The following is a 16,953-nucleotide window of genomic DNA, read 5'->3' as shown; positions in this document are numbered from 1 at the left end:
CCATTGTCTAGGGACGTAACTTTTATAGCTGTAAAGGCAATAGTTTTTTTTCGTACGAATTTTTCAAAATTATAATATATCATATATTCATATCATTGCCGCATGATGCCAGAATTTTAGACTTGACACGGTTGTTACCATAATCGTTTTCATATCGTAAACCACCTTCAAATTGGGCCTGAAAACGAGGTATTTAGGTTTTTTGTAAATACAATTTTGGAATCTACGTTTCATTTCGTTAATACCACGTTAATATTAAGTGTAGTTAAATTAAATATTTTAACTTCAAATTTTTCTAATTACACAATCTTTATGCAGATTGCAATTTGCAGTATTTGCAGTTAAACTTCCATTTCCATAATGGAAATAATATAATAATGCAGATTATTGGAAGCTTAATTTACTTAATTATTAAATAAGGGACTTTCTCTTAGTTATGTAAAAGTATGGGTTTTATTATGAAAGTATTTTGTATATCTTTTTTATTGCGGATTAGATTAATCACACATAAGTGATTAAAAACTGGTGAATTGTATAGTTTTATCAATAGCGAATTATATGTAGATTACTTTAAAATGGTTGGATTAACGAATACTTAAGTAGTTTGTCCAGATAGTTTCCAAAATCTGAAAATCAATTGAAAATATTATGAGAAATGATATCAATATTATCAATATTCATGCTTTAGTAAATTGTGATAATACATTTTTTGTTACTATTTTTTATGGGTTTGGGTTTTAAAATATTTTAGCTAATATATTATTAAGTATTTTTCATACATCATACATTTTTTTTGTTCAAGTTACTATCAAATGAATAATTAATACACTAAGCAATTATCAAAAACTGAAAGACTAATCAGGATATGTACATACTAATAGTATCAACATGGGCGTAGGTAGGAAAAATTTTCGGAGGGGTTTTTTGTCTAAATCTATATTAATATTATAAAATTAATATGTATTAAAATATTAAATAATACAATTGTTTTATTTAACCCCTTGTTGACCAGACATAGAATTAAAATTATTTTTCATTTTTTTTTTTGCATAAAATCATTATAATTGACTTATTAATAAATAAGTGCACCTTTTAAAAAAATTTTTTAGCCCAAATTTGAGTTAAGTACTTAGTACTTAGAAAAACTGTTGGTCAGTTTAACATTTTGATCCTGGTACATAAATGTACCGTTGGTCATTTAACACATTATTTTTTAAATACAATCTATACAAATCAGAAAACTATTTTTGCTAGAATAATTTTTTAAAATTGTAATATTATGTTTAAGCATCACAAATATTTAAAATCTTATATAAAATAATAATCACATTATAAGTTGCGAAAACAATAATTCATCAACAATATTAGATCACATACATTATTTTGGCTAACATGAAATAGCTAATGGACCGACCGACGGTACTTTTGAATCTATTGCATTTAATCAGACTTAGTCCCTTCTTTTAATATATCGAGATATATAAACAATAACAATATTTATAATCTAGACACAATTAGAAATAATTCCAGCCGATAAGAATGCTAAAAATAGCTTTTCTACGTGATTAAAAACCAGTCTGATGTTGGCATGTTTACTTCTAAGAATGTTCGTGTACATTGTTTACTTTGACATCTATTATACAGTTGTCAGTTATATTTCTAAATTTGGATCAGAATTTTATTTTTTTTTCATGTTACTAAAGAAGTACTTTTTTGTACCGACGGGTCACATTAAAGATAAATGAATCTTATTATTTATTATATATTTATTTGTGCTGAGGAACTCATAAGTACCGTCGGTCGACAAAGGCCCATGATGTATCAGTTTATAACTAACTTATAGTAGGTATTGGATACCCAATTATTGCCGAAGGCGGCCACGTACTAAAGATACTCAGATACTACAAGTTTTCCTTTCCCTGTTTTTGAGTAAAGTATATCTCGACCGAATTTTAACTTAGGGGATCTGTTCGTTCACCAAAAGTTTTGTTTTAGGCCTCTCTAAAAAGTCCCCTAGTAGTCGGGGTACCTTCGACCCACCCCCCACAAAGGGAATTTTGAAAAACCTAAGTGGTCATACGACGTGTCTGAAACTCGAGATCATGGTAGAATGGTAGTCGGTGATCAAATTTGGCGTCTTGTGTCGAGAATCGAGATCGTAGGAGCACTTTTTCCCCCTATATTGTGGCATCCAATGTTCGAAATCGCCCTTTTTTCGTGTTTTTTCGCACTGGGACAACGATTTTACATATTTTGGTTTTTTTGTTATACCAACATATGGAGCTATACATCCCGGTTTAATTGGTACCATTTTGGAACGTATCCGAATTTTGGTTCAGTTGTTATGATTTTTTGCGTCATTTTCACACTTATAAAATTACGTATTTACATGTTTTTCGAACTTTAAGTTTATGTCAGATCTTTTTGAAATTCGAACAACTACTATTTTAATGCTAGACGAATCAAAAAGGGTCTATGAACGAAACGCGTAGAACCATTATTTACACCGTAAACAAGGTGCTAAATAATAGTTTGAAAAACGGATTACATGTTTTAACACATATCCTAACGTTTTCTATGTACGCCACCGTGTTATTTCATTTTACCATACATTTTTTTAAACTTTTTTCGCGTAAAAAACCATATAAAATCAACTTTTTGACTTAAAGCATTGCAAAAGATATGAATATATTGCTCTTGACATTTAATATTTAGAGAGAAAAATATACAATTTTAGTAATTATATATCTAAATTCTAAATTGAATTAATTGGTAGAATAAATACAAACGTGGTCCATATTCTAAACGCTTAACATAATAATATAATATTACGTACTACAAGTTTAATAATTACACCATTTTTATGAAATATAGTACACAGATCATATGTAATTGTAACAATACAAAAAGTAGGAAATATTAAATATTTACAACTTAAGTTTACATGTTACGGCTATCATGTGTGGTTCAAGGATAAAGTATAATTATAAATATGTACAGCTCATAAAATTTAAATAGAAAATATAACTATTATAGGTGTTAAAATTAAAAACCATATATTAATATAATCCATACATTAGCTGTCGAATTTTTCAAATTTTCAAACACCGATTACCATTTAAGAAATGGTCCCAACTTTACCACTTAAAAAGTGGCGACGGAGTTGTAAGTATTTTTAAAAAATTACCAAACTCGGCCGCCGTCGTACCTCGTATTTCAATACGAGTGGCCGGGCTTTCGTAAGCTCCTGACATTTTTCCGGGCCGACTCGCCGCGTTCTGATTGCATATTATTATTCTCCTCGTCAATACCGAAATTTTCATACCACTTAAAAAGTGGCGACGGACTTGTAAGTATTTTTAAAAAATTACCAAACAGGTGTCGGATATTGTTTAAGTTGATTTGTGTTACTAGTGTTTTGCGCTATCTATTGGTTAAATATGATTTTGGTGTATTTCGTAGTTTTTTCATGTGTTTGGGACCCTTGCACTACCTTATCAAATATTGCTAGCGGAACATACGTTTTTTGTATTAAAATTTCAACTAAATTGTTTTCAAGTATTTTGTAATAAAAATGAAGCTTTTTGAAATTTTGAATCATCATTAGAGAGGCTGGAAATTATTCTTACACGGCTAGATGAGGCCGGATTAATATTAAAAACAAATAAATGTGTATTTTTTAGCTCAAAAATAGAATTTTTAGGTCATGAGGTTTCTAATAGTGGAATTATTCCATTAGGGAAAAATGTAGAGGCAATAAAAAAATTTCCAATACCCAATAAGGTAAAAGATGTCAAATCATTTATTGGGCTAAAGTTATTATAGAAAATATATATTACATTTTTCAAAAATCGCAAGTCCTTTAAAATTCTAACAAAAAAAAAAAAAATAAGTTTTGTTCGGACCACAATAACAGTTTTAATATTTAAAAAAAATCAATAATTACTGCGCCCGTTTTAACTCAATTTGAGTACACATACCCTGTTTTTGTTACAACTGACGCATCCTTAGAAGGACTTTTAGGTATTTTAGAACAGGAAAATCCTAATGAAGATAAACATCTAGAAAATTAAAAGTGGGAGAAAAAAATGTTTCTACTACAGAACTGGAAATGTCAGTAGTAGTATTTGCACTTAATTATTTTAAAGAATATCTTATAGGTAGGAAAATAACCGTATTTAGTGACCATTCAAGTTTACAATACTATAAAACAATGAAAAATCCGTCATCTCGCATAACGAAATTTATCTTTAAGTAATTAGAAATTGACTTAGAAATTAAACATAAACCAAGTGCAGAAAATTTAGCTGCAGACTGTTTATCCCGATACCCTGTAGAAAATATTAATACATTAACCACTAGATTAAACAAAATTAAAAGACGATATCCCCACATCTATAATCGAAGTTTACATCGATATATTAAAAGAAAAAGAAAAACTAGATGAATTTTGTAACGGCATAATATTAACGCAATAAAAACTACAATTAATTCCAAATACAAAAAGGAATCTCGGCAATATTGTATTAAAAATGAATTACTATATTTTAAAAATTGGTCACCCCATGAAGCAAATAACCTATTAGTGATGATACCCAAAGATTTAGCCAACACGGTACTTAAATCTTACCACGAATCGGTTTTTAATGGACACTTTGGAATAACTAAAACATTGGCAAAATTAAAACAAAAATACTATTGGCCAACAATAATTCAAAATACTATAAAATTTATAAAAACTTGTGTTTCATGTCAGATGATAAAAGATCCAACAGGTAAAGGCCACGGACTACTACAACCCATACCTCTAATATCTGGAAAACCATTACAAAGATTGACATTTGATTACTTAGGCCCACTACTCATTTCTAGAGGGAAAAAATATCTTATCGTAGCGACTTGTAACGCGACAAAAATGGCATTTGCAAAGGCAGTGGCAAACGCAAACGGAGCAGCCACATTAAAGTTTTTGATGGATTTAACATCGTATGGAGTACATAAATATTTTTGTAGTGATAGAGATATTCATTTTAAAAACAAAGACGTAGAATATGCATGCAAAAGATTAGGTATTACGCAAGTATTCTCAAGTGCATATCACCCACAAACAACCTGTCGTTATGGCAGAACTCACGAATAAAATAATTTGCAATAGTTTATCACATTATATAAATGAAAACCAAAAAGATTGGTCACTATATTGTAAAATGGTAATTTTGCGTACAACACATGTCTCACTTAATTTTTATGAATTATTATTGTAATAATGTTTGCGGTATAAAATGTAAAAATCGACGAATATTTCTTTGTCATTTGGTAAGTCATCATTGCAGACCATTTTTAAATGACACAAAAAATGTTGATGTACAAGTCTATAAAAGTAATTTGATGATATCGTACTTACCAATAAATTATTTATGTTTTTTATTTTTCCGTTACGTTTTAGAGCCCACCGCATCACATAAATTTAGGTAATAATTAGAAATAATCACTATACAGAGTGATTCTTTTATCATAAAACACTCACTATTTCAAAAAGTATTTGTGTTTTTGAAAACATTTTTTACATAGTTTCGAGTTGTTAAAAAAACAACGTTATTATTAAAAAATTAAACTTATAAATATTTTTTATCTTTATATTTTTTTAAGTTTTTACTTTTTTGAATGACAACATAGTTTTAATTTCATATTCTAAAGCAGAATATTTTTCTGAGTATTTTGATACATAAAAATCGAATTGAAGGCGAGTAGTTTATGAGATAACTTATATTTCAAGTTTTGTTGCACGAAGTGGAGTGGTACGGGGTTACCCCGAAAAATGTTTGTCCACTACTCCATTTGTCTAAACTTTAAATACGTATGAATACTTTTTGAAAATAATGAGTGTTTCATGATAAAAAAATCATTTGGTATATATATATTTTTTACTCTAGATATTATGGTGAAATTATGATTTGAAATAAAGGATTCTAACTACAATCAGCAAAGCAGACAACATAAATATTATTTATTTACATTTTTATTAATTGTTTAAATATTAGGCGTCTTACATATTGTTTTTATCCAGAAATTAATAATACTGTTAGAGTTTCTTCTAAAATAAAAAAAAAATTTTCTATTAACATTTTATTGAATACAATTTTAAGTACTTCCAATTTATTTTTATTTTCACTGAGTATAAGTGTTCCAAATATTTAATATTTACCTAGAGATGAAATTTCAATAAATATGTTATGTTCATTCAAAAATAATGATATCTCATCATTCTCATCCCAAAGTTCAGAAAAGCCCTCAGAATTCAGATGTTCTTAAACTTTCAAAAGAAGCAATGATACCTTCGATAAGATTGCTTGCTTTTCCAAAAGCTGCTGCTTTCTATTGTAGTTTATTTGTTAAGATGTTAATTATAATATTCGTAAAATAAATTTCATGTGAAAAGAACCACTTGATCCACAATCTTATTTAAGTAATCAAATAAATACTTAACTTTAAAGACAATAGAATATGCCGTGTTATAGCTTTTTAATTTGGTCTAATAATAGTATAAAATTATTACTTATTTTAGTAGATAAAAAAGTTTATAGTATTCAGGTAATTATTATGTTATGTGTAAAAAGAATTTAGAAATTTGATCTTTTTCCATTACTTATTATATTTTTTTCTATACTCGATAACATTTTTAAAATAATTTTAATCTAAATTTTAACTATTTCTATCAAGTACAATGTACATGTACATTGGTAACATACTAAATGGTAATTTTAATATTAAAGCAGCAGATATTAAGTAATATTTTAAATTTAATTTAAGTTACTTTGCTTGCAGAAGTATTTATTTCCTATAATATACATAATACAATAATTAATACATATTATAGTTATAAAAAGGTGTATAACCTACACCAAGTGTAGTTATTTGATATACTATAATGACATCTGAAAAAATGTATTATATTATTATTATATCTTCAATTTGATAATTTATTTTACAAACCAGTTAAATGCATGACATCAACTTATTAAATAAGTATTTGAAGTATTTTATAAGGTTTCATGGTAATGTTTTTTTTACTACTTTTAACTAGGTACTCCACGCATGCAAAATTTGTTTACACTCTTTACTTGAATTAAAACTTAAATGGGAATCGGAATTTTGGTTGTCATTTACCTAAGTTCTTTATAATAATAGTCAATAGATATTGTCTGTAAGTAACGTGTACTTAATATTGTTGACTATATTATTTTAGTTTTTTAATGCATTTTAAATTACAAGAAGTGTAACATATTTTCTAATTTTCCATTAAACTGAATGAAATATTTCTCTTTCAAATTATCAAATTACAAAATGATATTTCTATACGCCTAGGTACTATATAATATATGTTTTCTGTAGTTTTAGATTTTATGTTGATCAAATTTACAATTTAAAAGATTTTTGAGCAGACACAAATCGTACTTAAATATGATAATTTTTCAAACTCACGTTTTTTTTAAGTACTGTTATGTAATAAATAACATTTACTCATACTTGATCTTACTAATTTAATGAAACACGCCTTGAAAAGTAATTGTTTAAAACCATGGATTCAACTTCATTGTTATAATAATACACATACATACTTGTTTTAATGTAATATAATATTATACTTATACATTTTTTTAGTTATATCAACATTGTCTCGCGTTCAGCAATTATAATGTTGTGTTGTATTTGTTTGCAATAGGTATAAATATATTTTAACGCCGACATAGGTCGGATCTTGGATTAAAGCTATGATTATTAATAAAACATAATATTACATAATAATTATAAGTAATAATTAGTATTTGTTTAGTAATTATAATAATTATTTTACAATATAAATAAAATATAACGGACATTTGTTTTACCTAACATGATTGTAGTTGCTGAGTTTATATAACATTAAAATTATCGACTGATAAAAATAAAAATAATAATTATTGATTATTTTTTTTGCGATCGATCCATATGCTATTCCTCACTATTTTTTTGATTTAGGGTATGCTGTCTACTTATTGTCTACCATACATTTTTTTAATAATTTATCCTCAATAGAATAAAAATGTATAAAACAAAATAACAATTAATTACCTATGCCAGCTTTTATTAACAATATAACAATAATATATATTGTATTTATAACGTCTCTCCAAAAGTTTTAAAAAGTAACAATTTTTTTTTAATACTTCTGAAAGTAACTAGTAAAGTATTTTAAATTCTCCATACCGATATTGTGACTTTTTCGTTTATTAAATAATAGTTATATTGGTCGCACTAATGGTAGGGCTGATTATGAATACAATACATTTTTTAAATAATCAAAACTGATAATTTCAATTTCAAGTTTATCTTACTATAGTGAGTACCAGCTACTGTAATAGTATACACTCATAGCATAGTAATACAAAAATATGAAGCATATGAGGTTATAGTTACCTACAATAAAATGCATTTTATATTCTCAGTAGAATAATATAAAGTTGAATAACAATATTTTTTTAAACAATATTTAATAATAGAATTTTACTTGGTAAAAATTAAGCACGACTTATACTAATCAAAAAATTAAAGCAATTCGCTCAGCTTTTACATCCATCAAATAATGACGCTCAGTATTGTGGTTACGTTACGTTCAAATAATAAGTATAGGTACACTGCAACCAGTAAAAAATAAAATACAGTGGTGTGATAATTTTTTCACTAAATATTTTTCGACGCGATTACATTGGATTGAATAGTAACTTTTTGCTTGACAAACTATAAGGGGTATTTAGGTACACAATACGATCGTATTATATAGATAAGTGCATACCCAGTACAAACTTTTTTTTTTTTAACAGAAAAGCCTCTTTTGATATTATATTTGGGTAAGTTATTTTTTTTTAGTCATTTTAACATTATTGTTCTAATATCAACATTTCTTGAATGAGAACAATTTCCAATTTAATCACGAATACGTTTTTTCGATATATTAAAATATATAAATCGATTTATTTACATTTTTAAGGTAAAACTTTTTTTTTTGTGAATTCTTGTAGTATATAATATTTAACATGTATAGTATAAAATATATTATTTAAGTATATTACACAATTTTAATTATTAAATTAAAAAAATATAAGTTTTACTAGGCATGCACATCCAAGAGAGTGAAATATTTGAAATGTTCCCATATAAAAGTATATTTACCTAGTTTGTCGAAAAAGTTCCAATTCAGTACAACGTAATCCGGTTAAGAAATTTAGTGTTACCTGAAAAACTAATGAAACTATCTGTACCTAAATCATTATCGTCTATCACAATATTATGATACAATATACTACAGTGCTATATTTAACAAGTACCTAAATAATGGCTAGTACAATATATTATATACAACATATAGTATAAACTATGGGAATAAAATATGAAAAAAATACATAATATATATTATATACATATACGAGACAACGAATATAAGTCCTGCTTACACAAATTATATAAATAATTGTCTGCTTAGGCCGCTTAGGGGAAAGAGAGTGGGATGATTTCACGAGAAAAAAACTAGTAGGCAATACAATAAATTCCAAGCGGTACAGAGTAATAATGATATATTATAATATAATATTACACGTGAGAACAAAAATACGAACTCACAGTCACTCCAAAAACATTGTAGACACATAAAAATAAAACGTAATAATATACAAACATTTTAAAACACATAATTTACGACGGCGTTTCTAATTGATTATTATATACACTACACCGCCGTTGTCGCGATACTCGTGTGGTTTATATTATATATTTATAATATAATAATATTACATTATTATTTACACGCAACAATTCAATACTACTAAATAATAAAATAAAAAATACTATATAATATTATTATAACGTCGTCACTGGGTCGAATCTCACACATATTATTATTATATATACACGACGATATCACTGACACTGATGATGCTGCTGCTGACACTGCCGATGTTATCACTGATGATGCTGCTGTTTCCGTTTAGTAGTATCTAGTCAGTTTAGAGAAATCCCATGTCGAGGGCGTTGTACAGAGCCTGAAGGTCACTGTGACCGGACACCCGCCAGAACGGAAAATTCATCTGCAAAGGCAAGCCAGTTAGAAATTGAAATAATATTACTCAAAATCAGAACTTCGAGTAATTATAACATTAATGGCTTGCACTTAACAAGCAATAAATATTCCATTTTTGATTAAAACTTAATTTGTAATATATGTGTATGGATTCTAGTATTATAATACGATTTTGATTTTCTCCTTAGGTATCTATTTTTCGAATGTTTTTCTATACTTCCAAAATGATGTGTTCCAAATGAATAAATGATGCGACCTGGCTGTATGTCGACATTGATACTATAGTTGCAGTTTGCTATCAAAACTAATTTGGATTTAGCCATAAATCTATAATTACTTAAGATAAATTATCCACATTTTCACGTGAAAGTGAATTTTGTAAAATTTAAAATTATAAATTTGCTATATTTAATTTGTTTAAGAAGTTTGATAAGTACGAGTAAAATAACTAAAACAATCGCCCACAGAAGTTTTTTAGAAATAAAACACATCTAAATGTATATATGAAGCGCGTTTTATAACCTGCAAAGACAGCAGTTTAAAATATTCCTTAAATGGTTAACATACTGCAGATTTAAATGACACGTCAAATATAATCATATAGGAATATATATTATTTTACCTAAGGTTTAATACTCGATCCACCAATCAAATGGTAGACAAGAATATGAAATAGGACGAAGAAATAAACGAGGAAAAAACATATCTATCTGATCACGGCCCACAATACCATACGTCCATACCTAAAACGTCAACATGGTGTAGATTACTAGGATATGAGAGGTTCATGAGTTTGGAGGCTAGGAGTATTGACGTTAAACTATAATAAATATAATTTCTTTAAAATTCATATATTTAGGAAAGAAGATCTTAGAAAAAAGGTCAGCAAGGACCACGGAAGGCAGAAAACTGGACCGTCAAAATATCTCAATTAGTTTGCATAATTAATTAATCATAGAGATTTGACATAAACATTTTTTTTTGTCTGGGGCTCATTTATTTATTATTTTAATCTTCCGGGCTCCAATAGAAATTATTTATCATAGTTTGCCTTAGAATAATCTTGTTTAGGAATAATGAATGATAAATGAATTATAAGTAATAAAATATATAGATATTTGATGGTATACTCTATGCAACTATACGATTAGCATTAAGCCACTGTTTATTGTGCTGTAGGTATTTTATTTTTTATACCTAGTTACTAAATTTAAATGTATATTTATGTGTCGTTGACTCCACAAATGATGTCATTACCAATAAAATAATGTCTGAAAACTGATAAGTATATTATATAACTATTATAGGCAACCTGTTAGGCAATTGCTTTAATTGTTTTTAAATAAAAATTGCCCCATCTCTATAATATAGAAATTAATGTATGATAGGACTTATAGACTTTTATTTAAGTTATTGAACAAATTAGCATCAAGTTTTACATACAGTCTTTGAAACTCGGAGAGTGTTAATAGCTTTATTTTTGAAATTACATCGGTTGCTATTAAGGGGTTTTCGCAGAAATTTAGTTTTGGCTCGTGAAAATAGCGCCGTATTTCTATATTTGTTAATTTTTTCCTTGGCGAAGTCGGATTTTACAGCTAGATAAATAATAATTATTTTATGATGGTAAATACCTGTCTGGCGGCCCTTTCCTCTTCAGCTCCATCACCGATAACCACATACGTGCATTTACGGCCGTACCTCTGTACCACCCGGTCAAAACACGACTCTTTTGACGATCCAGTCGATGTTGCAGACCCCGGAGTGCCACCGCCGCCACCACCGGACTTACCACCGCCCGTCGATGGACCTCCACCGCCACCGGAGGCCGAGTACACGTTTTCCACGGCAAAATGTTGTCCGAGACCGTATAGGAGCAGCTTGGCCAGCGCTGGTATCAGGTGCGTGGTGGTAACCAACACGTTGACACAGTTAGGCCTACGGTGATCATAAGTAGAGATTAATATAATATCCATGTATAGCATTATTATTTATCTAAAAACAGATGTGAATCCAAAGCATAGTGTAGTTACAGAATAGCAATAATATGATAATATGATAAAAATTCAAGATTAGGTTAGGATCCTTAAGGGTTGGGAAAAATATTATCTAGATAATTATTCAAATAATTTTCAAATATGATTATTCAAATGATTTTTTTTATAATTATTCGAATAAAAATATAATTGAATAATTTTCAAACATAATAATACTAGTACAAAATATAAATATATTCGAATTCTTTACTCTCTAGTTTCTTCTTTAGATAGTTCTATATTTGTTTCATTTATAGTATTTTTCTATTTATTTCAAATAAAAGAAGATTTACAACCGTGAACTTAAAATACAATGCTAGCTATAGTTTTTTAATACGTAAATATTTTGATTACTAAAATACCAATCATATTATGTTAAATAAGATAAAATTACTGAAAATTATTTATTCGAATAAAATATTATCTAAATAAAATTGTATTCAAATGATGTCCAATTTTGGGATCCTGTATGTGTTTTCTATCAAAATATACTTATATCTTATACCAATAATTGTATAATTGTATTGATTAACCTTGTAATCTTTATAGTAATCAGATAAAATTTCTGAAAAGATTATCGAATTCGCAATTAATCAATTTTGAAAACGACATTTTCAATTTTTTTAAATTGAACTTAATCCAAAATACTTCAACGTCTTCACCATCAGATTTATTAACATTAAATACTTATAATTCAAAAAAGTTTGATAGTAATATAGAAGTGAAAAAATTTTAAATTTATAAGTGTGAAAGAAGAAGATGAGTGTTAATAGATCCAGAATGGAGTTTTTGAGAGTGATGACGATAAGTTAAGGAACAAAGGAACATGCTGAAATCGATTTATATTAAAAGTTTATTTTACAAAGCTAATAAATCTGTGTAGGTCACGTTCAAGTTGTTTGCAAGCGTTCAAAATCTGTGGATTCAAACAATCGAATCATAATACTCAACAAAAGATGAATTTAAGCTACTACCTCCAGACCCCCTTTTAAAGTAATATTATATTATAAGCATAACTAACAATGTATACCAGTGTAACGTAATACAGAAAATAATAATTAGTATATTGCATATTGAATAATATTGTATTAATACTCATATAAGCTCACCTAGAATTGATGACGTTTAAGCACTTGACAGCCATCGTTAGCCAGTCGTCTGTATGCAATTCGATGTCGCTTCTAAGCTGAAGCCAAGCGTCCCGTTTGCCAGGTCCTAACAGACCTATAACACAAGAAAACGAAAATTTTCATAAAACGTAAAAACGCTTTGGTCAAATATCAAAAGCATAAATAGGGTGGCTTAGAGGCTAAGTTCAACAAAATATTGTAATAGGCCCAAATCATATTATATAATTCATTTACTTTTAAAATTATTATAGATTATTACAGTTAACAATGCACGTTATACGACATTTTTTTTTTTTTTTTTTTTTTAATAAAATAATATTACCATTGAATATAAAATTTAATGAAGTAATTTGTCGATCGTTTAAAAATATTATAATAGATTTAATAAAATAAAACTAGTCTAGGAAATCAGACAATATACAAGCGATATAAATTAACCTGTATTTTATGTTCGTATTTGAATATTGCATAATTCGTAATTACTATTGTAATAAATAATAATACGTAATAATTTACGTGTAAATCGTGTTATCGTATACCTACGCATCTAAAAAAAATTCGTTTTCAATGCGGAATGAACACGCCTTTAAAAGTTTAAAATGTTATAGATGCCTCCTTAAAGAAATCATTGAATCTTATATAACCAACTCGTAATTAATTTACTTAAATATTATTATAATTTGTGAAAAGTTTTGCAAAACTACAAGACCAGGAATGTACTTGATAACATTATATAATTTTGATAAAGGTCTTCAGTTTATACTTCTTATCGGCAAAGATGGGCAAATTAATGAAAATAATTAACTCAAGTTAAGTTAAGTTAAGAGGATACAAGATCGATAAGTTAAAAGTTAACAGTTAACAAATTATACATTTAACTCGATAAATTAAAAGTTAATATGGAGAAAATGAGAAAGATATTAACTTAACTCAGTTAAACAAAAAATTTATTATTTTTTTTTAATTATTATGTAAATCACATAAAGATTGAATGTGTCTTTTTAGTTTCTAATTTATAAATGATAAATAAACAAATTTTATTGAACTTTTATAATAATGTACACTGTATATTAAACCCTTTTACTTTTACTTTACTAATATTTATTACATTAAATTATTATTATTACTTATTTGTATTGCAAACATTTTATAATAATATTGTTACTATATTGTGTATATTTTATGGCTTATTGCCTTTCTAATCTGTAGTAATATACTAATATATATTAATATATAAAAAATTATGTTATCAAGTAAAAGAACAGAAATGTTTATGTTATTATAGTATTGAATTATTTTTATTTTATACTAATATAGTAATATTTACGTAAGTATATATAAACGAAAAATTTCAAAATGTTTTTAACTTGGTGAATTTCAACTGTAAATTAAACTAGTTAAGTTCATAAGTTGATTAGAAAATAAACTAACTAGTTGAGTTAAAAAGTTAAAAATAATTACCTTTGCTTATCGGGATAAGTGCACTAAATATACAATTATACTGTATGTTTACTAAGTATTAAATTTAGTGCTTATCATAATGAAATTATATAATGTATTTAAGACTTAAGTGCAAGGAAATAGGTTAAATTTTTTTAAATTATTTTATTTGTTTTTTTTTTTATAATTTTTTCGTGTAATTTCATATGTATTTAATATGCATAGTTTATATAAAAAGTTATTTTGGGCGTAACGATGTACGTTGTACGTATTTAAGTTTAAATAGTGCAATAGTAAAATTAATGTACCTACTATAATGTTGTTATTTAAAGTAATTAAATAAGTAAGTGTTCTGAAACTGAATGCATTGAAGAAAATTATTTTATTATTTAAATTATTACTCCATGAAGTATTGTCAAGACTTCAGTCACCCTTCTACTCTCCGCCACCAATCTCATTTACATTATTTTTTTCAAATTGCAATATACGTTATATACGTAATATGTTTTTACAAAAGAAGAACAACAATAAAAGTTAAGTTGATTTCAAGAACGCACGTTATTGCATTAATTATTAATTGAATTCCACGCTCGATTATTAGATATGATGTTCCACGTGCCGACATCAGTAACTATACATTTCGATCAGGGATTTGCATTATTATTATAAGTTGAGGAACAATCGATTTAGAAAAATAATTAATTAATATTCAATCGTAATTTTTTATTGTTTATGTCAATAACATTTAAGAATGTCAAACGGTTGGCATATTTTTAATTACGCGCGCACTAATTTGATAGGTTTACATTATATTTTACAATAAACAGCACTATTGTACAGACGATATTGTAATTAATACATTTTTGTGCACGAAATAAACTTTTATAATAAAACGTGGTTTTTACCAGCTTTTACTTTTTCTGTAATTATCTGTAATCTACGATTATTATTTAAACACTGAGATAGTTTTACTTTTACTTTAGTGACATAAATTATGTTATTTAAATGTGTTTTGAATAGACAAGTGTTTTATCTGAATAATTTATTGCTGGGTATTACTTATTTTTACTTTTTTTGCTGGAGTATTAGTAGTTATTTATTATATATTATGTATTTACATAAATTATTTTTTCGTATTATACAATTATTTGGTTTTTTTTAAATTTACTATTATTTAAATACTTCAATTTATTTTCAATCAATATAATATCTGATAATAAAATAGTCTACCTATATCATTTTCGATTTTCGACTAATCGGTTATTACACAACCAACGATTAATCGAATAATTTCGCAGTCCTATAAAAGTACTGCCTATATTAATTACCTCCGACCGAGTTCCGGTACTGGTTGTACAACTCCTTGACCCGTCGGTACCGGAACGCCAACTTCCTCATCCAGTCCACGCCACCGCCGCCGCCGGAACCACCTCCAACAGCACCACCCCTCAGGCCACCGCTTCCCCTCAGACCGCCGGCGGACGACGGATTGGCGACGGCCGGGCCCCCGCCACCGGCACCCATCAAGTGGTGGTGTTGGTGCTGCTGGTGTTGCTGGTGCTGGTACGGCTGCGTCTGATACTGCTGGTGTTGGTGCGGGTGATGGTGTTGCTGCTGTTGCTGGTGCTGTTGCTGCTGCTGGTGGTACTGCAGGTGTTGCTGGTGATTATTGCCAGAACTCGCACCAGTGCTGTTGAAGTGGTGCTGGTTGATAAAGTGGTTTTGGTGGTGTTGGGTGGAGGCTGTGGACGCGGAAAACCCGTCGGCACCAAAGTCGTAGCCAGACAGGTCCTGGCCATTGTCGTCGGACGCGGCGTCGTCGATGTGCTGCGCCTGGTCGCCGCCGCCACACTCCTGCGCACAAATCGCAAATTGGTTATAAAATTAAAATCTTGGTGTATTCGCAGATATATAATATAACTAGATGATGTAACCGCAATGTAAAGTTTCGTATGCTGGAAAATGGCCGACTTGATTTATCAAAGAGGCCCATATGTTAACAATTTCGTCATCGATAAGAACCGAATAGCTATAAACTAGTTTATAGGTCTACGATAAAATCCAATTTATTTAATTACTTTAGTTATTTTCATATCACATTTCAACGAACAGACTGTAAAACACGGACCTCTTTGATTAGAAAAGTCAGCTATTTAACCGACATCGACGTTAAAGCCAAGTCGGCTATCTAGTTGTATTATATATTTGTGTATTATCGTTGTTGTTATAATAC

At 28.0% G+C, this 16,953-nt stretch overlaps 1 protein-coding gene across 2 annotated transcripts in view; it reads right to left on the bottom strand.

Moving 5' to 3' along the window:
• Nucleotides 1–9,594: 9,594 nt before the first annotated feature.
• Nucleotides 9,595–16,953, bottom strand: part of LOC132924361 (la-related protein Larp4B-like) — a 31,573-nt gene continuing 24,214 nt past the window's right edge. For both annotated transcript variants that reach the window (XM_060988618.1, XM_060988619.1), the window contains exons 6-9: nucleotides 16,049–16,574; nucleotides 13,260–13,374; nucleotides 11,749–12,052; nucleotides 9,595–10,121 (exon numbers count right to left, since the gene is read on the bottom strand). In XM_060988618.1, the coding sequence (XP_060844601.1) occupies nucleotides 10,041–10,121; nucleotides 11,749–12,052; nucleotides 13,260–13,374; nucleotides 16,049–16,574 (1,026 nt within the window). In that variant the 3' untranslated portion in view covers nucleotides 9,595–10,040. The remainder of the gene's footprint in view (nucleotides 10,122–11,748; nucleotides 12,053–13,259; nucleotides 13,375–16,048; nucleotides 16,575–16,953) is intronic.

The sequence above is a fragment of the Rhopalosiphum padi genome, chromosome 3 (genome assembly GCF_020882245.1).
Source record: "Rhopalosiphum padi isolate XX-2018 chromosome 3, ASM2088224v1, whole genome shotgun sequence".
Lineage (NCBI taxonomy): Eukaryota > Metazoa > Arthropoda > Insecta > Hemiptera > Aphididae > Rhopalosiphum > Rhopalosiphum padi.
Note: the sequence above shows the minus strand (reverse complement) of the source record. Positions and strands in the feature narration are given on the sequence as shown.